This window comes from Mollisia scopiformis (assembly GCF_001500285.1).
Source record: "Mollisia scopiformis unplaced genomic scaffold LY89scaffold_30, whole genome shotgun sequence".
In the NCBI taxonomy this organism is placed as follows: Eukaryota; Fungi; Ascomycota; class Leotiomycetes; order Helotiales; family Mollisiaceae; genus Mollisia; species Mollisia scopiformis.
In genome coordinates, this window is record NW_017263610.1 from 125,096 (window position 1) to 145,958 (window position 20,863).

A 20,863-nucleotide genomic window follows, 5' to 3' on the forward strand; every position below is an offset into this window, starting at 1 on the left:
TTTCTTTTACATCCCTCAATATAGATCCCTCAACAGACGCCGAGTCCGTCTAGCAAGAAGCTGGCGAAGGCACGTTCTTGCAGCTCGAGCTCTTCTTGCCTCCAGTGACGGAAACACCACTCCATTTCCAGTCAGAGCATGATCCACTTCCACACAAGATGTAAATGTTAGTGCCTGATGATGAGACGGTGCCTGTAACACCATCTAGTGTGAGGACTGTGATCGGAACCCCGGTAGTGGGTGTGCCTGTTGGACTCCCGTTTTCATAGTCTTGTTCAATGACCTGTTATGTGTCAGTCAATTGTCCACTGTTTGCAACAATTTCAACGTACAATACCATATTGGGTAATGCCAGAGAGAGTGATGTCTTCGTAAGTAACGCCTTTTACGGAGCCAGCTATTGAAAATCAGTATAGATTTTCTTGTTGGTTTCAAGCTCCCAATGAATCGATGGACTCGGGACTGGTGGTTTAAACATACTGGCACCAGATACGGTCTTGATACGGACACCGTTCATGGAATTTTTGATGGTGGAAGAAGAGATGGTAACGTCTGAAACAGTGTTATCGCTTCGGCCGCCTACGCTGCCAATTGATAGACCATGACCTCCAGAGCAGGTTCCACCTGTAAAAGTGATACTCTGGATTTATGTTAGTCGAGTCTAAGGGTTTGGGTAATTATGACTAACAGTTCCAGAGTTGACAGCCAAGCAGTCATCTTGGTTCTGCACAATGGCGTTGGCAATAGTAACGTCGGTACTGTCACCTACGTCGAATGCATCTGTATTGTGGCCACCCCCTGTGTCCCCGGCCGAGTTGTCGATAGTAATGTGAGAGAGGGTGAGGCCGTTAGCACCATCAATAGAGAATGCTTGCACTGGGGTGTTCAAGACACTGAGGTTCTCAATGATTGAACTACCCGTGAGGCTGTGGGCGTAGAAGAACTTGGGCTTGGTCTTGCCTCCGTTTGACCCCTCTCCATCCCACCAGCGAGCACCGCCTCCATCGATCTTGCTTCCTGAAGCGCCGTTGACAGTGATGCCTGAGCCTGACACTGAGATAAGAGGACCAGACCATTCTTCATAGCCGAACGTAGTTGTGCCGGAGAAAATGACCTGTCCCACATAAGCATCTGTTTCAATATGAGCTGAAAAAGCAAGACGCGGTTGTTGAGATGATGGTGCTTATAAATGTGCTAGAGTTTTTAACGATCACGAAGCAAAATAAACGTACTTCGGTGCCAGATGCAAGCCCTGTCAAGTCAAGTGTGGTTCCTGCGGGAACAGCAATGTTGCTCAAAGTGATTTGGGAACAAGATTTCTTGGAAGCAATTGCCGCTGCGGCAGCCGTGAAAGTGCAAGTAGCACGCTTGACTTTGGTAGGAGCATCGTTAAGTTCCGAAGCAGGTTGTGGTAGGGGACTGGCTACTGTAAGCACAGAGGCCGTGGTGAGGACAAGTCCCAGCGTTTGCAAGAAGTGAACCATTTTTGAGATAGAGTAGAGGAACGGAAGAAAGGAGAGGAAAGACAGTTGATGAGATGAAGAGATATAGAACTGCTTGATTGCTTTTAAGCTCAAAGATGGAATGGGGGAAAAGAAGACATATCTCCTATCCTCTCAATAGCGTTGTTACATATCCAGGGTTTGTATTGCTGGGTCCACAAATACAGATAGCTGCCAGAAGCGGAGTTCATGATTCTTCCGCAACGGACTTGTCTGGTAAAGCTTGTAGGGAATATTCGATCATTTGACATCTGTCATACCTTGGCTGGCGGGGTTAATGATGAGTTGGGAAAATTCCATTGGTGCAAGATTGTTCATGTTCAGAGTGAAAGGACAATAGGCACAACGAGGATGGATTCTTGGTGGGCTACTTGCGGGTAATGTAACATGCTGCGAATACATGCCTTGGTCGCTGATTGCGCCGTTGAGGTTGACCTTGATGTTGGCACTATCCGAATCCGAAGGGCCTCGGAGATCATTGAGGGAAGAAAAACGGACACATCAACACAGGACCACAACACCGGCCCCCTTAGCATGTCGGTACCGGAGGTATTCAGCAGGTCAAAGTGCACGTGGCTTAATTAAGGTTGAGGCTGGAATTGAAAGAGCGGGGCCCTCGGAAGGCTTTCCGCATTTGTAGTCGCGTTGGTCCCAGCGGAAGATTTCCCGCCTACCAGACATCTACCGAATACCAGGTCTATTCCTGCTAGCAAACAACCTCATTATTCAAATCATGCGAAGGACCGGACATTGGCAGCTACCTCTGGTGGTTTGACTCTACACTCATATATGTCCTTTTCTTTCTTTGTTCACACCGACCCGACGACAGATAAGCTTAAAGTGCTTTTGCGTCGATCGCTGCTTGTCAAGATGTTTCAAACTCTCGGAGCGGGCCTGTTGGCGTTCCTTGGCAGACCAAGAACGGAAGCTGTTCTTGCGTAGTCTGCTCTTGACATTCTGGAGATGTTTTCAAGGGTTCTTGTGATCCTACCATTGGAGGAAAATATAGTATCCAGAAATTTTTAGGTTTGATAGACTGTGGCCAGTCCCCGCATGGCGGGAACACCTTGGGTCCTTGACTACCGACATAATTCTTCTTCCAGGTCGGAACATAATAACATTTCTCCATAGTTTCATACAAATGAGTGTTTTCAGCCCACGAGGTTTTAATTAACGATCTAATTTATGAGGACCGAAGAAGCTCGGGCACAGAGTCTATTGTCGCGCCGTATACGACAGTCTGACAAAAGACCCTGATTACCAGATCCTCAGGCCGGCGCCGAATAGTTCCATTACTGAATTACGGGAAATCAAAGGTCAGATGAATTGAGGGGCAACTTCGGTCGCGGCTAAACTCCATCCCATAGATTGAGTTGACATTTCCAAGTGGACCCCTCATTTGTCCCGTGTTGCACGGCTGCCAAACTTGAAAAGTACTTCAAGGAGCATAGAGTCAGATTTACATTGAAGATTCCCGTTCTGTTGGAGCTGTTTGATATCGTATTTACTCTCTTCAATTTTCGCTCTCATACGTTGTCATCTGCCAAACACCTTTTCAGCAATGCGTTCTCTCGTCATTTTTTCGACACTCTTCACAGCAGTTCTGGCTGGAAGCCGGACCTCAGCACCATCTGGTTGTATCACAGTTGGCTCCGGTGGCAAGTATTCCAAAGTAAATCAGCATACCCTTGCCTGTATATGACTGTTTGTTGACGAGCTTAGATTCAAGACGCCATCAACTCCTTAAGCACCTCGTCTTCAACTGCTCAATGTCTCTTCATTGAATCAGGCACCTACAATGAGCAAGTTAGCATTGCAGCCAGAAATGCACCACTTACTATCTATGGTAAGGCTTAACTTGCAAGCCGGACGTTGTCTCGGAATGTCCTCAACCAGCCTTCAGTGACTTAGTCTTGAGACATTCTCGCAAAATCTGGCATACAATCAACAACGACCTTTTCATGCTAATCAACTCGTAGGTTACACCACGGACACAAGTTCCTATACAAGCAACGTCGTGAACATCCAGCACAGCTCGAGTCAAGCGAGTGGCGCAGCCAACGACTACGACACCGCGACCATACAGAACAACGCTGCCAACAGTAAATTCTATAACGTCAACATCAAAAACACCTACGGGGCCGGCTCGCAAGCTCTCGCTCTGGCAGCCTATGCCACCGAGCAAGGCTATTATGGGGTGGGGTTCTACGGTTATCAGGATACCATCCTCGCTCAGACCGGCAACCAGGTCTATGCCAAGTGCTATATCCAAGGCGCAGTCGACTTCTTCTGGGGCCAGCATGCCCGAGCCTGGGTTGACGGCTCTGATATCCGTGTCAACGGTGTTGGAGCCATCACCGCCAACGGCCGAGCATCCTCATCTGATACCTCTTATTATGTGATTAACAAATCCTCCGTCGCCGCAGCAAGCGGTGCTTCAATCAGTGCTGGCACAGTATACCTTGGACGCCCGTATAGCGAGTATGCCAGAGTGTGTTTCCAGAAGACGGTACTGAGCAATATCATCAACAGTGCGGGGTGGGAGGTTTGGCAACCGAGCGACCAGAGGACGGGCGACGTGACTTTCCAGGAATATGGAAATACAGGTGCTGGAGCTGCAGGGACAAGAGCGAGTTTCTCGACGAAGCTGAGCGCGGCGATTGAGATCGCCACGATCTTGGGAAGCGGATATACTGGATGGGTTGACACGAGCTACTTGTCTTCGTAAGAGGATATTGGCGGAGGGGGGCTGGTCGAGCAGGAAGTACACGGACACCGAGTCTGTTATCCTTTTTAGAGGGACTTAAACAGTTAGGAATATCTTCTTCTCATTGTACATAACTTCAGTAATTGTCTATAAAATTGAGAGGAAAAGAGAGGACGTTTGCGTCTGGCCCTTTGGTCGAGACATGGGCAACCATAAGAATTGGAATAAACGGCTGTGCTTCAGAGTTGTGGGACAATGCAAATGGGCTAAGTTTAAATGGTGAATTGACATTTGAGAGATAAAGTGGTATCCCCTAAGCTGCGTGTCAAAATACACTTTTTGGGCTGCGGTGCGCTCTTAAGCGAAATTATTCTAGGCTTCAATTGGCTTAGTCGGGCGTCGGGTGCTGAGGGTTCAGCGCTGACAGGTGCCTCTGGCGAAAGTGTGCTTACCAGAACTTAGGGGACAGCGCCCAGCGCAATCAGCGCAATCAACGCGCTTAGCGCATCACTTGAGCTGCGAGGCCCTGTGCTCCAGCGTAGCGTATTTACGGCAGCTTACATAGGTAAGTACATAGGAATATGAAAACTCATAAAGCTACCAACATGTTAAGAGAATGCACAACGAATGTGCATTAGAAAGAAACCAAGAAACCTTGGAAGGCATAATTTGAAAGCACGTGGACAGCCACTCACGTGCTATTCACTGCCATGATATCATGCCGTCCACGAATCTCCCACGGGCAAGAAACATGCATCAAACACATCCAAAAATCCATTTCTCTTTCAAACATTATCTAGATAATAACTCAGCGCTCAAGTCGAAGTTACGAATAGTATGAACATAGACAGCACGTGTGGTGTTATCCTCAAGGCAAGTTCGACCGGGGTGGTCTATCTGTCTCAAACGTTTGAAGAGCTATTGACTACCGCTACCTATAGACATACTTCATCTCACGACAAGCACGGCCACCTGAGCTGAATAGTTCTATATACAGTCTGCATAGCTACTCATAGGGTGCACGGTTTCATGAAAAATCCTATCTCAGACATCGAAATACTTATCCATGGGCCATGGCCTCGACAGCCTAGATGCTACAGCTCAATCCGATCACATCCCACATGTGGGCACGGGTACAGCATACCTCGGGTAGCCAGAATTCTTTGGCCCCCATGGCTTTGCCATGGGGCAGGTTGAGATATTCTGAGACTGATGTCTAGACAGTGAAGTTCTAGATGCAGAAATGGAAGTCCATTTATGGAGCTTTTGTCCCTGCACAAACCCTGCTCGGATAAGATTACGAGCTCAAATGCTTACAGGTTTCGTCTGAGATCTCACTCATTGGGTGAGGATGAGCCGTACAGAAAAGCAATTCGAAGACCACCTGCATCTCTTCCAGTCACGTGAAGTTTCACATCAATTTCGAGCCGCATTCCTCATACTTTCAGAGGCAAGAGCCCAGCCAACAGAAAGCCTCATACGTACTTCTTTTTATCGTGCCAATCTCCATAGTAACCTGCGATCTTGAGCCCCGCCTTTGTCGTTCTTTGCTGTTCGGATTGGACATTCCATCGTGGTGCGCAGCAAAACTCAAACTCAAAGTCAATGTCTGTGATGAGATTTCAAAATGGACACTTTCCCGGAAGTGGCGTCCATCAAGCCTCGAACAGGAATTTACATGTCATCGCCCCAAGACATTGCTCGCCATGGCAAAAACATGTAATTGCGGTGTTTTCACCCTGCGATGCGTATATATCCCAGCTGAGCTCCTCTCGGCCCAGACTAAGGACTTTCCATCCCAATTGTCATCATGTCGAAATTTGTGTTGGCTGTACTCTCACTGGTTTCTTTCACGTCCGCTGCTGTTGTACCTGGAAGCACTGCAAATGCTCCCTATGTTGCCCCACCTCCTGCAGCAAAACAAGCTGGATTACCAGGATTTGTCCACCTTGCTCTCACCAAAAAGCCTGCGAAGGCTTTGCGAAAGAGACAATCTCCTGATCCTCTCCAAAATGATATAAGTGGATATTCAGTCGAAAGTAATCTCGCCCTTTTCCCATCACTATCTGAATCTAATTAGCTATAGTCACACTCGGCACGCCTCCACAGATCCAATGGGTAGATCTTGATACTGGATCCAACGAGTTATGGGTAAATCCATTATGCTCCACGTCGTACTATCCAGCTGGATGTACTGCGAATGGTGTCTACAACCCAGGTAGTTCTTCGACTAGCCATGATTTGGGCACACCGTTCTCAATTTCTTATGGAATCGGTTCCGTCTCCGGGACCTACTATACCGACAATATGACTATGGGAGGTTCGTATCATTACTCCATGTGTGTTGACTACACTCATACATCACAGATGCCTCAATTCGTCAACAGCAATTTGGGGATGCTGCCACCAGTCAACAAATGATGCAGGGAATACTTGGCATTGCTTGGGGCAATGGCGTCGACACTAATTACAACAATGTCATTGACAATCTGAAAGCACAAGGCATCACTCAAAGCAGAGCTTTTGGTCTTAATCTTGCCAGTATTGACAGCCCTACAGGTCAATCATTCTCATAGCTGTGCGCGATACGGTTGCTAATTTGGGCAGGTGCTATTATTTTCGGCGGCATTGACATCATGAAGTACAGTGGTCCTCTCCAAAAGCAGCCTATCATTCCCAGAAATCTTGCACCTGATGGATATGCTCGGTAAGCATTATTTTCCCACTAGCCTTCCCGTCTAACAATAATAGTTATTGGTTCTACATGAATCAAGTAAGCATCACGCCTCCAGGGGCTACTGCACCAATTGCTCTGACCTCACCTACCTACAATCAAGCGATGTTCCCAGATAGTGGATCCACTTTCTGTCAACTGCCGTCAGCACTTTTCACTGCGCTCCTTGCATACTTCCCTGTTGGACAAGTCAACCAAGGAAGCAGTACGTACACCGTCAGCTGTAATTACAGAACACAGGCTGGGTACATCAACTTTGCCTTTGGCAGCGTTACCGTATCAGTTTCTTACCATGAGTTCATCTGGTTCGACGGAGTTCAGTGTTGGTTTGCTGCTCAACCGAGCACTCAATTTTATCTTTTGGGTGACTCGTTCATGCGATCAGCCTACAGTGAGTGTTTTCTTGCCACAACTAGGCCTGCTTCTAACGCAAATTAGTCGTCTACGATCAGGATAACTCTAACGTCTTCATTGCTCCAGCAGCAAACTGTGGAACAAGTATTATACCCATCTCAACTGGTGTTAACGCTGTTCCCTCAATCAACGGTCTCTGTGCTCCCACCTACACGCCTCCTATTGTTACCACCTCTACACCTTCGCCAACTCCTACATCCACCCCACATCCCTCGACGTCCTCGTCATCGACAATAAAGTCGTCGAGCAGCTTCGTCACCTCCAGCAGCAAGCTGACCACTTCGTCTCCTGTCCCAACCAGTACGGGTTTCACGACATCGTCTTCTTCAACGAGTAGCAAGCCGAGCTCTTCTTCCACATTATCGTCATCGAGCTCAAAAATCAGCTCCCTCTCCAGCTCTAGTTTGATCCCAAGTCCAAGCTCATCCACTCAAAAAATTATATCGAGCTCAAGCACCCCCATCAGCTCGTCTTCAAACAAAGGCTTATCGAGCATATCATCACCAGTGTCTACCAAATCATCCTCCATCATGATCTCGTCCACGTCCTCCTCCATCAAACTATCATCGTCCTCGCAAGTTTCTAACTCAGGCTCACAGGTACACTCAACATCATCCACTATGCAAAGCGCTGGCTCATCTTCTCTCAAGGTCTCTTCCACATCCAGCCTGTCATCAAGCAAAGCCTCTTCTTGCTTAGCAAGCACCGTTCAGATCACCTTGACGCAAAGCGCTACTTCTGTAACAGTATACAGCGTCTTCACGGTCGTTCAGATTCAAAGCGCTAGTACTCTGACCGTATCCATCCCATACACAGTCATCCAAACGCAAAGCGCTAGCACGGTATACGTAACGCTCACCAGCACAGCCGCAGCTCCCAGTGTGGCGCCCATCACCATCACAATTACAGCAGCTGCTCCAAGCGTAGCACCCATTATCATCACAAGCTTGACCACTGTCACGGTTGCTGCGAGCTCCGCGTTGCCTAGTATCTTTTGAATGAGGTTAATGAGAGATATGAGATTATGATATGTTTGTATCTCCTTCGATCAACGAGTTTCTTTTCAAAGAGAGAGGAAAGGGGCGATGTATATAGAATGAGAAACAACATGGGAAAGAGAAGATGTATTGAGCTCTCCGATTATGATCATGTTATGCGGTTAGATAGATATCAAAGAGTGAAGTTCAGATGCAAAATAACTCCACCACGTGATTATACACTGAGCTTCGATAACGATAGAAACACACACCGCTTATCTATTCTGAGTAAAAAGCTTTGTTGCACATTGCAACTTTGAAATGATGTGACAAATTTTCTTCTTTCTATTGATCTGTAGAATTCGAAAGGGGAAAAAGGAGATCAGTTCCATAGAGCTTATCCGCTGGGGGCAGCACCGCGAATTAAATGATGAAACCACTAGACAACAAGCTATTAGCTTGTTTTAATGATAGGTCAGTGTTTATTTTATACCAGAAATAGGCGCAACCGCATTATCGGAATATTTTTTGGAGCAAACATAAGAAGCCAAATCTTACCCCATTCGAGTAATCAAGGCAGAGCTAACAGACAACAACCATCAAAGCAACCCAGATTCCGATATGATAATCGGTGAAGCTCAAAGCTCCAGCTTCAAGTTAACGTTTCAAGGCCTCGAAGATGTAATCCCTGAGCACATGTAAGAGCTTAATTTCGATACTGGTAACTACCAAACTAGATGGCACAGACTCCCTGAGATGAGACGATTGAAGTTTATTGGGAGGCTTCATCATGATGTCAGCCTTAGCGGTGTGAAAGCAGCGCGACTGGACAGTAGCTCAGGGTTTGTTTGTCTTTGCGACTTAATGCTGAGAATTGAAGGCTCTCGACATTCATCATCTCCATGCATTTCATCAGAGAGCATGATGCTGTATGATCATCACCTGCTACAGATGATCCTCCCCCCAAACGATCCGAGAAGTGCAGTTCTGCAAGTATCTCCATAATGTAGTCATCTCCCCATGTCTTTAACCACGGCCTATTTGAAGCTGTGATGTCTGGTCTTATGGTAGAGGACTTCAATGCCATTAAGGCATACCGAAGCTGTGAATTGGTCTTTCCTAAAAGGACAAAGCTCCGATGCGAATTTTAGGGGGGAGACTTTGGCGAAGCGAGCTCGTCACGTGTAACTCCGCCAAATCCTCGGACCGAGAGCGACTCATCTCATCTTCCTCGACCGTGTTTTAACTTTTGTCGCAGAGATCTTGACTGTCACAAAGAGAGGGTCTGTTAACCCCACAACATGCGAAAATCTCAGAATGGGCCATCATCATCAACAACCTCATCTCGCAACTCTGCTCTTGGCAGGTCTTCCATCAAAGCGTGATCAGCGTGATCTTTGCGGGTCGCAGGCGGTATGCCAGCAAAGTCGATTGAGATGTGATCAGATCCTAAGTTCTATCTGCTAGTACTTCATGTACTTTGTATGCTTGGGATACATGTGTTAGGAGGCTCTGCGCCATATCGACTTTCGAAAGGGTCTCTACTTCACCCCGCGATTAAAGTATATCATCACGGGTGGGACTATGCAGTTGAGCATCGAAAAGAATACGAAAAAGAATACAGCCTTGCACTGCACGCTCTTACTACGATGAAGAATCTCAGCAATCCTCATCATGGGCACGTGCAGGTGTATGGCCTGTGCCATGCGATGCGATGCGAATCGAGTCCAATTGCATCATGTCCTCCCTGCCATTCCCAGGTACCGTTCATCTGAAGCACGATTTGCTTACTTCATGCTTTTGCGAAGGAGGCTAGCTCACTATTATGGAAGCCAAGATCTTCCGAATGCCTCACATGGCGTCATGAATCCCTTTCTCGCAAACCAGAAACCGTTCAAATGCCTCGGTCTGAATGCTCTTGTGGATTGAGGCCGTAATTCAGCCAATTGAGAGCTGTTGTGGATTCGTATTTTCCGTACTCGCACGCATTGCAGTACCCCAAGGTGGAGTTCGTCTGGTATCATCTCTCGGTTTCCTCCTCGGATCTGGTTAAGTGCCAGTTATGTTTGCTTGAGACATCGTATTCTGAGGGAGATTTGACAGTTCTAGAAGTCTGATGGTCTCGCATATCTCTTTTATACATGCTTTCTCCCTCCGAGAACTGTCAAATATTAGAATCTGTTTTTCGGTCGCTTCCTAGATTTTCCAAAGTCATCTCTTTCATCATGAGAGTCTCTAATCCTAATATTCTGCTTCTATTTACTCTGTTGTCGATCTGCGATGCGGCACCAGCACAACGACGCTCTCTTAACAACGAAGCGAGATCGGCAGTGCCATCCACATCGATTGTGAGCGCCAAAGCATCGTCGAGTCCAGCGAGACCTAATGCGGCGACATCTTCAACAATACCCAAAGGGTTGTCAACTTCTTCAGCGAAACCCAATGTGGCAACTTCTTCAACAGTACCGAAAGCGTTATCGAGCTCTCTAAGACCTAGTGCAGCAACTTCATCAGCAATACCCAAAGCATCATCGAGTTCTTCGGCAATGTCCAATCCAGCTGCTTCGTCACAGCCACAAGCACAGGCACCTGTTCTATTGTCGCCAGCTACAGCTGATCAAGCTGGCGGAGGGGTTCCATCCGGACCTCCGCCACAGACTTCCTTCACCCCGAATGCTCTTCAACAGTTCAGAGTAGCAAACTTTATCGAAGGCATCGAGTCTGGTTTCTTTGCTGGTGTACTCGATTCTCTCAACCAGGATCCCACCTTCAATAATGCTTCGGCGGATGGTAAATCGATAGCCAACGTCACTACTCAAATTGCCGCCCAAGAGCTAGTCCACAAGGCAACGTTGGAAGGCCTTCTAGGACTGGCTATGCAACCTGCAGTACCTGCTTGCGCAACAATATTCCCTGTGAAAGACACGAACGAGTACCTCGCTAAAGCAAACGTTGTTACCAGTGCCGCTATTGGTGTCATCATCTCCATCGTGCAGTCTCTAGCAGCAAGCGACGGTCCAAACCTCCTCGGGCCTCTGTCGAGTATCTTGAGTGTCGAGTCACAGCAAGACACTTTCTTCCGCATGACAGGTTCCAATACACCGAGCGCCTCACCTTTCAACACCGGTCTATCCAACACGTTCGCATACAACATCGCCCTCACTTTCGTCGACCCTCGCAGCTGTCCGCAATTACTCCCGCTTCCAATCCTCCCCTCGCTTAATGTCACGTCGCCGGTGATGAACGCGACAGCTCCAGCGACTCCCCCTACTTCCATCGCTTTCACCGTATCTGGAGTCCCACAAGGTGGCAATCTATTTATTGGATGGGTGAACCAGGCAAACCCTGTCGTCTACTCGAATGTTACTGTCAAAAATGGAGTCGGGATGGCGGACATCCCACCGGGAATGACCGGTATGGCATTTGCGGCGTTGACGGCGCAGAATACGGCGATGACGGTTGATGCTTTGACGAATGCTACACTGGCGGGACCAGCTCCTATTCTTATGTCGTAATGAAAAAGCTAGCGTTGCCGTATTTTTTGCTGTTCTGTTTTCATACCTAGAGCTTGAGCCTTGTTTATTATATGGAGGTACATAGTATGCAGGTCTCGGTATTCTCGTCTTAGCATCATTGTTTAGATATCCTCGAGCATTGCTTGAAATAGTTACGAATTTGTCTTACTCTAACTTCCCTAAGATCAACGATTTTACAATATGATTCGAGTGAGGTTTGCGGCTCTGTTGTAGATTAGAGGAGATTCTAAATGAAGATTTAAAACTTTTACCTGTTTTGAAGCCAGTCCTTCAAGATGGACAATAGGGGACGAGGAATAGCACAGCCACAATCACAGCCACATAATCACATGAGTGAAACCTTACAGAATAAAGAGATCTATCTACTCCTCAGCTTTGTGTGGCATACTTCTGTCGATTGTCATGTAACATTGGAAGAGATAATCAGGAGTTGTAAGTGAAAAAAATAGTATATCATTGGTTGAAAGCCGACCGAATTGCGCCGTACGAAGGAACTCGCTTATCGCGCATAAAACACCTACCTAGGAAGGTGGATAATGAACTACTGTCAGACCTGATCGATATAAACAGGACTTCTTATCCACATCTAGCACACATCTACTGCAATAACCCACAGCCGAGATCAGCAGCATGTCACTCCCAAAGATAACCCTCGTCCCAGCCACACCTCCGACTACCCTTACATCGCCGAGCTCACAGAAATCGCGTTCGGCTACGACGATTTCGGTCTCGTCGCATTTGGCCCCAAGCGTTCAACTCCAGCTGGACTTGAAAAACGAGTCAAGATGATGAATAGACCGCCTCCGCTTGGTGAGACGAAACACGAAATGAAGGCAGTGACTCTGTTACAGGACGGCACGGAGAAGATCGTGGGGTTTGCTTCGTGGATTATTTGTGTTGGGAGAGGTGGCAGTGAGGAAGAGAAGGAGAGGCTTGGGACGAAAGAGGGATGGCTTCAGGGGGAAAAAGAGAAGGAAGGGATGAAAGAGAAGAGCGAAACGGAGGAAGGATATGGAGACCCCAAGATCCGCAGAGATGTGTTGGGAGGAATTGAGGAGAAATTGGCTAGACTGACTGGAGGGAAAGATTACGTGAAGTTAGACCCATTGATCGTAGATCCAGGATACCAACGTCGAGGCATTGGGGCAATGTTGTTTGAGGATGGATTGAAGGTAGCTGATAATGCGGCGTTGCAAGTTGTCTTGGGAGGGTCTGTCCAAGGAGTCAACTTGTACAAAAAATACGGCTGTGTTGAGATGGACAGTCTGAAGACCAATCTCTGGGATTATGAGGGCGGAGAGGGTTTAGGGGTGATCACTCATGCCATTCTGCATCGTCCCGCTAGAAGGTCGGTCTAAAATAACTCAAATACCTAACCTAATTCATCCTTCGAAGTTGGATTCGTAGTTAAAAACTTAGTCCACCAACATTGTCCTACAATGTCTGGAACAATTTTCTCCTATATACCAATATTTGGCGGTATACGTCCATTGTGAATCGAAGTTTGGATCGATCAGCCCTCTAAATGGATCACAAGGACATGCAGTGCTCTCCTCGTGGAGTCGTGGACATTTCTTCTTGATCTCCTAATCGGCCGATCAAAACACACTTTTAGGGATTGCGGGGCACCACCAAGCGAAATTTTTAGGGGCAGGATTATAGCGCATTCAGTGCAATGAGCGCGATTAGCGCTATCAGCGGATTCAGCGCATTTAGTGCGTTGCGAGGCGCTGTACTCTTTCAGAACGCAGTGGGTGCTTCAAGCCTGAAAAAGTGTGTTTATGGCAGTTTAAGCTGGTATTATTACGGGCCTCACATTTCAATCATAAATTAAAGCTACACCTGAGGGTACCATAATTCATGGATCACTGACTTTCAGGAATGCGAAACTAATTCGAGCCCATTATTATCTACAAGATTGTCCAACACCCCTTAACTCGTCACACATCCACCATTCTTCCCCTTATCCAGCAAAACACCCATCCCCTCTCTCATCTCTCTCCACTCCCTCCGCCTAACCCCAGTCGTGGGACCAACATACACACCCCAAGGATGCTGCAAACTCAATGCCCACATGTCTTCCAAACCGACTCTCCCGCCCGCGACATGAAGACCGAGAAGGTCGCTCCACACTAATTGGTCGAGGATGGGGAAGGTGCCTGTGTAACCTTTAGGGAATTTGCGCTCGGTTTTTGGTTGAGTAGTTGATGTTGGGTTTGAGGCTGAGGCTTCTGACGACTCGGGAGAGTAAGAAGCGTCGATCGCGTGGAGGAAAGGGCGGAAATCACCTGCTGAGGCAAGTGTGTTCTTTTCGGTAGTTGTTGAGCTAGTGTCGAATAGTGGTGGTAGAGGATCCGACGGAGGTGCTGCAGAAGGATCGAAAGAGGAGAGCGCATTTGGTGTTACTGCTAAAAAGACTGTTTTTGAGAGATTTGAGGGGAAAGTCGGGAGACTGGTGATGGTTTGGAAGTCCCTGGATTTTGTCAGCTTGTTCTCCCATGGAGCCGAAACAGAGGGATTCGATGATAAGCAACTTACTTCCTCGCTCCATCCATATTTCCTTCGGCAATCATCTCTTCCCTCCCATCGATCCAATGCAGTCTCGCTTTTCCTTTGATTTTGTCGGCATCTTTGATACCCTCCCAACCACTGTTAATTCCATCCTCTATCATCTTCACAGCCTTACTCCACTCATCCTCACTCCCACTATAAGACAGCCTATAAACCACAAATCCAAACTCCTCAACCTTGTCCTCCATCCTCTCCCTCACCCACCCTTCAACTTTCCTCTCCAATGGCGCGTCAATCTCGTAACTCAAGCCCTTGTGAACAAATTCTCGATCAGTCACCAAACTAGGCGCTTCCAAGAAATCTGGCGTCGGCATAACTCGATGTCTTTCTGCTATTCTCGCATCCATCATCTGTTTCATCATGCCTCTCATCTTTCCTTCCATTTCTGCAAAGATACCAGCATAAGCTGCGTTCAACTGCGCTTTCGGAGCTTCTATCTGTGCGAGTCGAGGATCGATCCGCCGATCAGCGGTGATGAATCCTTCAGTTCGCTGACGGACATAGATATCTGCATCGAGATAGATGTCTTGGATCTTGTTTAGAACCATCATGGCATAGTGATCGATGCGAATGGTACCATGGGTTTCGGAAATTTGTCGTCCCGATTGCATGACGGCGATGAAGCGGTCCTTCCAGACTTTCTGAAGGGTCTTCAGATGGGTGTAAAGCCAAGATCTAGATTGGACTTGCATGTGATCGAAGCGGCATCTGTTTCATTAGCAAGGTTCACCTGAGTACATCAATAATCGGAGAGGACTCACTTGATGTATTCGTGCCACAGTTGAGTGAAATTATACTCTATTGTCTCTCCACGTGACCCAGCTTCAGCAACTAGAGCATCCTGAAAGACGTCAATCTCGGCCCACATCTTGTTGTGCACATGTCGAATATCTCCTTGGATTTTAGGGGTACAAAGATGTGTCCAGACGTCAATCACTAATTCAATGACTGCAAGTGCTTCTTCAATATTGTCTTGCTCGTCAAGACCTTTGGACTTCCACTGAGCCTCCGACATTGGAGCAATTCCAAACCAGATCTAGAAACGTCAGCATTTCTTCACATGAATTGTCATTGGAATACACCTTTGTTTTCATCAATTTGAAGCTCCTTCCCACCGTCTCAGGGGGCGTCAACGAGAATGCATCTTCCATAATAGAATCCAATCCGCTCATAATATGCATGATCCTGATCATTGGGGGAGGACTCGTCTCCATCTGGCCTCCAAACGGAGTCGAAGGCCCCGGCATCTTCGAAAAGGGTTCAGGAGCCCAATCTTTATACGGTTGGGCTAGGAACTTCATCCCTTCTTGTGGAAAAAGAGGGAGCGACGTTTTCTCGCCACCTGGCATAATGCCGCTCATTGCAGCTTCCAAAAAATGATTCATGGTCTGGATTTCAAAGGCCGATATAGCAGCTGCATCTATATCAGTATCTAGCCATCAAAGATGAATTAAGCACGTGGATAATACGTACGAATTTTCTCCTCGCCATCTTGCGGCCCAACCCCTTTGAAATTCGGCCCGGCATTCTGATTTCCTAGATTTCGCCGCTCTGCCATAAAGCCGATTAGAAAAAGGACTGAGAACAATCCAACAAATATGATAACTGTCCAATATAGTATGGTTTTAAACATCACTATTATTGTCGGATCGAGTGTAGATGTGGAGATGAGGTTGAAATAAGATGAAAAATTGTGTCAGGGTAGCTCCAGACTCCGCCTCGTCGGGCCAAAAAGGGGCGGATAAAAATAGCTCGCACTAGCGAAAACGCTCGAAATACGATCTTGCCTTCGTGATGCTGAAGGCAAAAGCACAAAGATAGATGAATAATTGTCAATTTGAAGGATAAAACTTACGGATGTGGAAGTCTCGTGGCCTTTGAGCTCGTTGTTGCCTTTGCGATGAGTCGATTCGAGATAGCGGCAACACGAGAATGAGGCACGGAACGCGTCTAAGGAACGCGAAGTCACGCTTCCTTGGTCTGCTGCCTGCGGTTGATACGACTTGACCGGGGAGCCTTGGGATGGTCCTAAATGAGTGCCGGGAGAACTGAGATTGAAGCATGCAATTGGCCGTGGACTGTCGAAAGCTTGAAAGCTGCATCGCGTTGCCTAGAATGCTCGGATTGTCGCTTTCGAAATGGACGGCTCTTCGAAGGTCGCGAGAAAGGATCTCCAGATAAAAGTTCACAAAACTCGACTTGTATCGAAAGTTTGGAGCTGAAGTCGAGATTGGTCTTCAGAGCTTCGCCGCACGCTTGGCAATACCTATAGAGAACGCTTTAGCCCCGGTACCCCTTTTCCGAAACAGCACAAGTGGCAGTCTAGAAATTCGGTCCCATGAGCTCTTAAACATTTGGGTTTTTGCTGCTCTTCTCCTTTGACCATCGCGTCTGATTTTGGGTCAAATTTATTTTCGAGCTCATATCTATCTTCAGGAGAGACATGCTGGGCTACGTTCATACACAGTACATCCGATTCTGCTTCAGACGTCCAAGCCTCAGGCCGTAACCAAGGATGTGAAAGCGCAACAGCATCTAATTGTCTCTCAACTACCCGTCACTGCCTTCTTGATTTCCAGCGCTTTGGGAGATACCTAAGAGTGGCCAGTGTCACGTGAGCATGAGCTTCGAGAACCTCCAGGGCTGTTTTGAAAACAACTTACCATCTACTAGCATCTGTATCAGTGGGAATCGAGATGCTTTCAAAAACTATTTTTAATCCTGTCCTATGTTAAGTTCAATGTTGAGACTGCACTTGACGCAAGCATGTGGAAGTCCATTTGCTTCGCCCTCCTTTGTAATTCGCTTCCTCGCAAAAGTCCCCCTGCGATTGGTTGACCAGCAATAACCCATTCAGATGTTTCCTGTTGCAGGAACTATTATAAGTCCGACCAAACATCCGATACCGACATTGAAGTGGTTCATATAAAGTAGACCGTTTCTTTCTTCTCGTTTCTCAACTTGTTTCTTCAGACAGCTTCTAACACAAACCTCACCTTACACCTGAGTCTTCTCAGTAAACACCTTTCATTGCACTACTCAATCTTTCCAGCGATCCATCTCTGTTACAGCTTCGGACTCTCGCCACCACAATCATGAAAGGCGCATCCTTTAGTCCAGTCAAGGACATCCCGTCGTTGGCAGGAAAAGTCTTCTTAATCACAGGAGGCAATGTCGGAATTGGCAAACAATGCGCTCTAGACCTCGCAAAGCACAATCCAGCTCAGATCTGGATCGCAGCTCGTAATTCTCAGACTGGTCAGGCAGCGGTCACAGAGATCAAGACCAGCTCACCAGGAGTTTCTGTTCAATTCCTGGAAATGGATCTCAGCTCATTCGGATCGGTCAAGAACGGAGCAAAGAAATTCATTTCGATTGCCTCTCGCCTCGATGTGCTCATTCTGAACGCCGGTATCATGGGCGGACCGGCAGCTACGACGAAAGAAGGATATGAGATACGGTTCGGGACAAATCACATGGGTCATGCCTTACTCTTCAAGCTTCTCACTCCGATCTTGGAGAAGACTGCTTCAACTCCAGGCTCAGATGTTCGAATCTTGAGTCTCACGTCGACGGGATACTCACACTCTCACTCAACCGGCATCGAGTTCGAAACCTTGAAGTCAGAGCAAGAACACATCAACATAATCACGAAATACTGTCAAAGCAAACTTGCAAATCTATTGTATGCGCAAGAGATGGCGAAGCGATATCCTCAGTTCACGGCAGTGTCTCTTCATCCAGGAGAAGTCAAGACGGAGCTGTTTACTCCTGATGCAGGACTGTTGATGCGGGTGATAAAGACAATATACATGCCGTTGGTTGGAGTCAGCGTGGAGGAGGGTGCGGAAAACTCGCTTTGGGCTGCAACAGCGAAGGGAGTCGTGACTGGAGAGTACTATTTTCCTATTGGGAAAGCAGGTACTGGGACTGGGTTTGCCAAGGATGACAAATTGGCAAAAAAGCTTTGGGAGTGGACTGAGAAGGAGTTGAAGGGACAGGACATTTGATTTTGGCTGTTGTTTTTGTATTCGAATTGTTCCTATGCTAGCCGGAATCTCCGCTTGTAGATGATGTTCAATCCTGCATGGGAAGGGGGCTAACGAGCCAATCAGATAACATGAAATCCGACCTGACCAATCTCCGTTCCTTGAACTGACTCCACTTTCTCATCCAATCAAACAACAATTACTCCGAACTAGCCAGTAAGCAAATCGGACATAAAACCACTTCCACTTCATTCCTATTCTTCATGCAACTGCAAGATGGGATTCGAGATTGTGGACGAGTTTCGTCAACCAAACAAATCGCAAAAGAAGATTTGCAAAAGCAGATCTAAGGTAAAAACAGCTTGTAAGACTTGCAAGTGAGTTTCACATGTCTGGAACGTACCCAACTAATCACGTGGACAGGATACGAAAGGTGAAGTGCGATGAAGGAAAGCCTGCTTGTCAGCGTTGCGTATCAACGGGCCGAGTTTGTGATGGATATGGAATATGGGGTGGGGGCGGCAATAGTTACAACGAACGTTCTATCGGTTGCAAAGAACGCATCAGTCCACCCAACACCATCCTGGCCACACCCATGATAACCCCACGAGCAAGCACACACGAGCAGGACTGCTTCGAATGGTTCACGTGTCAGACCGTGAAGAAGTTTCCTGGGCTCTTCGGCTCTCCATTTTGGGAGATACTGGTATGCCAAGCAAGTTCGTCCGAACCAGCGGTGTTGCATGCGGTGCTAGCCTTCAGCTCTGCTCACAAGAAGGAGGGACTTGATAGCATTCGTCCAGGGAAATCGCTTACGCTTCCGGATACACTGGAGCAATTCACTTTGCAACAATACAGTCATGCGATCACCCACCTCCAGCCTCACTTCGCGACCAAAACCAAGGATTCTGTTCGCGTGGCTCTTGTCACTTGCTTGATCTTTATCCACATGGAATTTCTTCGCGGGCATTATAGAACGGGTAATTTCCATCTACAAAACGGATTGAAACTTCTTGCAGAGCTCCAAGGACAGCCGAACAAGGGGAATGGTGTCGTCGACTTGAAACCTCCTCTGAACTTCGTGGATAGCTGCCTTACCGACACGTTTATTCGATTGCAGTCTCAAGCGATTCTTCTGGGACAAAATTCCGGAGACTTGTATCTGGTCCCACATATGGATGCCGAGTCTTCAGACACGATGTTCTATTCCATCACTGCTGCAAGACGATCGTTGGAGCGCGTGCTTAACGAAATATATTATCTTACTGAGCAATCTTCTCGAGAGCAGCATTCTCAAACAGGGCTTACCTCAGAGGAACTTGTCGAAAGCCAACGCCACATTCAACCTGAGTTACTGTGCTGGTTCAGCAAGTACCAAGTAACGCAGGCCAAGTTCTATGATCAAACGTCACTACGAGAAAAGTTTGCCTACAGAGTTCTTCATCTGTACCATACAATGGCAACCATCATGGCCAACACTTGCATCTCATCAACTTCGCAATCTACCTTCGACCCTCAACTGCACCACTTCATCTCAATAATTACCCAGTACATCGAAGTATGGAAAATCGTCATGTCGAATCCAATAACTATAATATTGCCTGCCCATGGATTATCGACAGAGATATCAGACTCCGTTGCCGAGATGGGAGGCGTCTTGCCTCTATATTACACCGCTCTCAAATGCCGCAATCATAGAGTGAGACTTCAAGCTATCAAGTTGATGAGGTCCATCCCGCACAAAGAAGGGATGTGGGATGTGAAGATAGCAGCAACGATCGCAACACAAGTGATGGAGATTGAAGAGGGAGATTTCTACAAGAATATCGAGATCGATGACAATTTTGCTCTTAGCAGTCTGCCCATGGAACAAGATCTCGTACTGCCAGTATTGCCGGAGTTGTATAGGTTGCATGAGGTGCAAGTTGTGCTACCAGACAGCGATTCGGAGAAGGTTGCGTTGATCTGCAGGCGAAAGTTGAAGAACGGTGAGTGGGAGATAATCACAAGGGAATGTGAGGTGCTTCCTTTGGCTCGAGTAAAGAAGCCAGGACGGCCGATCTAAAAGACTCTTTATAGTTAACTTACGTGACTGACCTACATCATTCAAGTTTTTCCAACCTGGAAGTCCTCACTTGACTAAGAGACTTTCCCTGCCAGATTCCTTCGGCTTGTTTTATGAGAGGCGTGTTCTTGTCCTTCGGCTGTTCTACACTGATGACGGTCTTGACGTTATTCTTCAACTTCTGTTCTAAGTTAGAACCGCGTGATATCTCAGCCACGACTTTCCTCATACCGCCATGTCGGAAATTTTCCCTAGTCGGACGCGAACTTAGCGCCATTTAACATCACCAAATTCTGTACCTTACTCAGGTAGTCAAACATAATTCTGGGCGTAAGAAGCTTGCATTTCAGATCACGGGCAAGACACTT

At 47.3% G+C, this 20,863-nt stretch overlaps 8 protein-coding genes across 8 annotated transcripts; 6 read left to right on the top strand and 2 right to left on the bottom strand.

Annotated features, from left to right (window-relative positions):
• Positions 1-24: 24 nt before the first annotated feature.
• On the bottom strand, positions 25-1,653 carry LY89DRAFT_316605 (endopolygalacturonase). Its single transcript, XM_018206676.1, has 5 exons — positions 1,233-1,653; positions 689-1,114; positions 481-640; positions 333-397; positions 25-283 (listed from the first exon to the last, which is right to left on the bottom strand). The coding sequence occupies exons 1-5, from the start codon at positions 1,482-1,484 to the stop codon at positions 50-52; spliced, it is 1,137 nt and encodes a 378-aa protein (XP_018063323.1). The 5' UTR covers positions 1,485-1,653; the 3' UTR covers positions 25-49.
• Positions 1,654-2,954: 1,301 nt separating this feature from the next.
• LY89DRAFT_658022 (carbohydrate esterase family 8 protein) lies at positions 2,955-4,513 on the top strand. The gene is made up of 3 exons (XM_018212455.1): positions 2,955-3,174; positions 3,225-3,348; positions 3,482-4,513. The coding sequence occupies exons 1-3, from the start codon at positions 3,064-3,066 to the stop codon at positions 4,228-4,230; spliced, it is 984 nt and encodes a 327-aa protein (XP_018063324.1). The 5' UTR covers positions 2,955-3,063; the 3' UTR covers positions 4,231-4,513.
• Positions 4,514-5,878: 1,365 nt separating this feature from the next.
• Positions 5,879-8,546, top strand: LY89DRAFT_316672 (acid protease). Its single transcript, XM_018206677.1, has 7 exons — positions 5,879-6,248; positions 6,296-6,529; positions 6,577-6,768; positions 6,817-6,916; positions 6,961-7,334; positions 7,382-7,956; positions 8,008-8,546. Exons 1-7 carry the CDS (start codon positions 6,020-6,022, stop codon positions 8,353-8,355), a joined length of 2,052 nt encoding a protein of 683 aa, XP_018063325.1. The 5' UTR covers positions 5,879-6,019; the 3' UTR covers positions 8,356-8,546.
• Positions 8,547-10,812: 2,266 nt separating this feature from the next.
• On the top strand, positions 10,813-12,090 carry LY89DRAFT_316684 (uncharacterized protein). The gene has a single exon (XM_018206678.1). The coding sequence runs from the start codon at positions 10,881-10,883 to the stop codon at positions 11,847-11,849; it is 969 nt and encodes a 322-aa protein (XP_018063326.1). The 5' UTR covers positions 10,813-10,880; the 3' UTR covers positions 11,850-12,090.
• A 341-nt stretch (positions 12,091-12,431) lies between these two features.
• On the top strand, positions 12,432-13,261 carry LY89DRAFT_690538 (uncharacterized protein). The gene has a single exon (XM_018216117.1). The coding sequence runs from the start codon at positions 12,656-12,658 to the stop codon at positions 13,226-13,228; it is 573 nt and encodes a 190-aa protein (XP_018063327.1). The 5' UTR covers positions 12,432-12,655; the 3' UTR covers positions 13,229-13,261.
• Positions 13,262-13,802: 541 nt separating this feature from the next.
• LY89DRAFT_676349 (uncharacterized protein) lies at positions 13,803-16,543 on the bottom strand (the record flags this gene model as incomplete). Its single annotated transcript, XM_018213576.1, has 6 exons — positions 13,803-14,343; positions 14,409-15,116; positions 15,203-15,477; positions 15,524-15,855; positions 15,915-16,046; positions 16,297-16,543. 6 exons carry the CDS (start codon positions 16,541-16,543, stop codon positions 13,803-13,805), a joined length of 2,235 nt encoding a protein of 744 aa, XP_018063328.1.
• A 993-nt stretch (positions 16,544-17,536) lies between these two features.
• LY89DRAFT_724533 (NAD(P)-binding protein) lies at positions 17,537-18,451 on the top strand (the record flags this gene model as incomplete). Its single annotated transcript, XM_018218908.1, has 1 exon — positions 17,537-18,451. The coding sequence occupies one exon, from the start codon at positions 17,537-17,539 to the stop codon at positions 18,449-18,451; it is 915 nt and encodes a 304-aa protein (XP_018063329.1).
• Positions 18,452-18,706: 255 nt separating this feature from the next.
• LY89DRAFT_658031 (uncharacterized protein) lies at positions 18,707-20,590 on the top strand (the record flags this gene model as incomplete). The annotated part of the gene is made up of 2 exons (XM_018212456.1): positions 18,707-18,807; positions 18,854-20,590. The coding sequence occupies 2 exons, from the start codon at positions 18,707-18,709 to the stop codon at positions 20,493-20,495; spliced, it is 1,743 nt and encodes a 580-aa protein (XP_018063330.1). The 3' UTR covers positions 20,496-20,590.
• Between the last annotated feature and the right edge of the window lie 273 nt (positions 20,591-20,863).

Bases quoted from the DNA above. Each gene is read 5' to 3' on its own strand.
- LY89DRAFT_690538 (XM_018216117.1), top strand. From the start codon at position 12,656: ATGATGAATAGACCGCCTCCGCTTGGTGAGACGAAACACGAAATGAAG.
- LY89DRAFT_316672 (XM_018206677.1), top strand. From the start codon at position 6,020: ATGTCGAAATTTGTGTTGGCTGTACTCTCACTGGTTTCTTTCACGTCC. The intron at 6,249-6,295 runs GTAATCTCGCCC...AATTAGCTATAG, and splicing joins AAGTGGATATTCAGTCGAAA to TCACACTCGGCACGCCTCCA. The intron at 6,530-6,576 runs GTTCGTATCATT...CATACATCACAG, and splicing joins CGACAATATGACTATGGGAG to ATGCCTCAATTCGTCAACAG.
- LY89DRAFT_658022 (XM_018212455.1), top strand. From the start codon at position 3,064: ATGCGTTCTCTCGTCATTTTTTCGACACTCTTCACAGCAGTTCTGGCT. The intron at 3,175-3,224 runs GTAAATCAGCAT...TGACGAGCTTAG, and splicing joins CCGGTGGCAAGTATTCCAAA to ATTCAAGACGCCATCAACTC. The intron at 3,349-3,481 runs GTAAGGCTTAAC...ATCAACTCGTAG, and splicing joins TGCACCACTTACTATCTATG to GTTACACCACGGACACAAGT.
- LY89DRAFT_316684 (XM_018206678.1), top strand. From the start codon at position 10,881: ATGTCCAATCCAGCTGCTTCGTCACAGCCACAAGCACAGGCACCTGTT.
- LY89DRAFT_316605 (XM_018206676.1), bottom strand. From the start codon at position 1,484: ATGGTTCACTTCTTGCAAACGCTGGGACTTGTCCTCACCACGGCCTCT. The intron at 641-688 runs GTTAGTCATAAT...ACATAAATCCAG, and splicing joins TGGCTGTCAACTCTGGAACT to AGTATCACTTTTACAGGTGG. The intron at 284-332 runs GTACGTTGAAAT...GACACATAACAG, and splicing joins GCATTACCCAATATGGTATT to GTCATTGAACAAGACTATGA.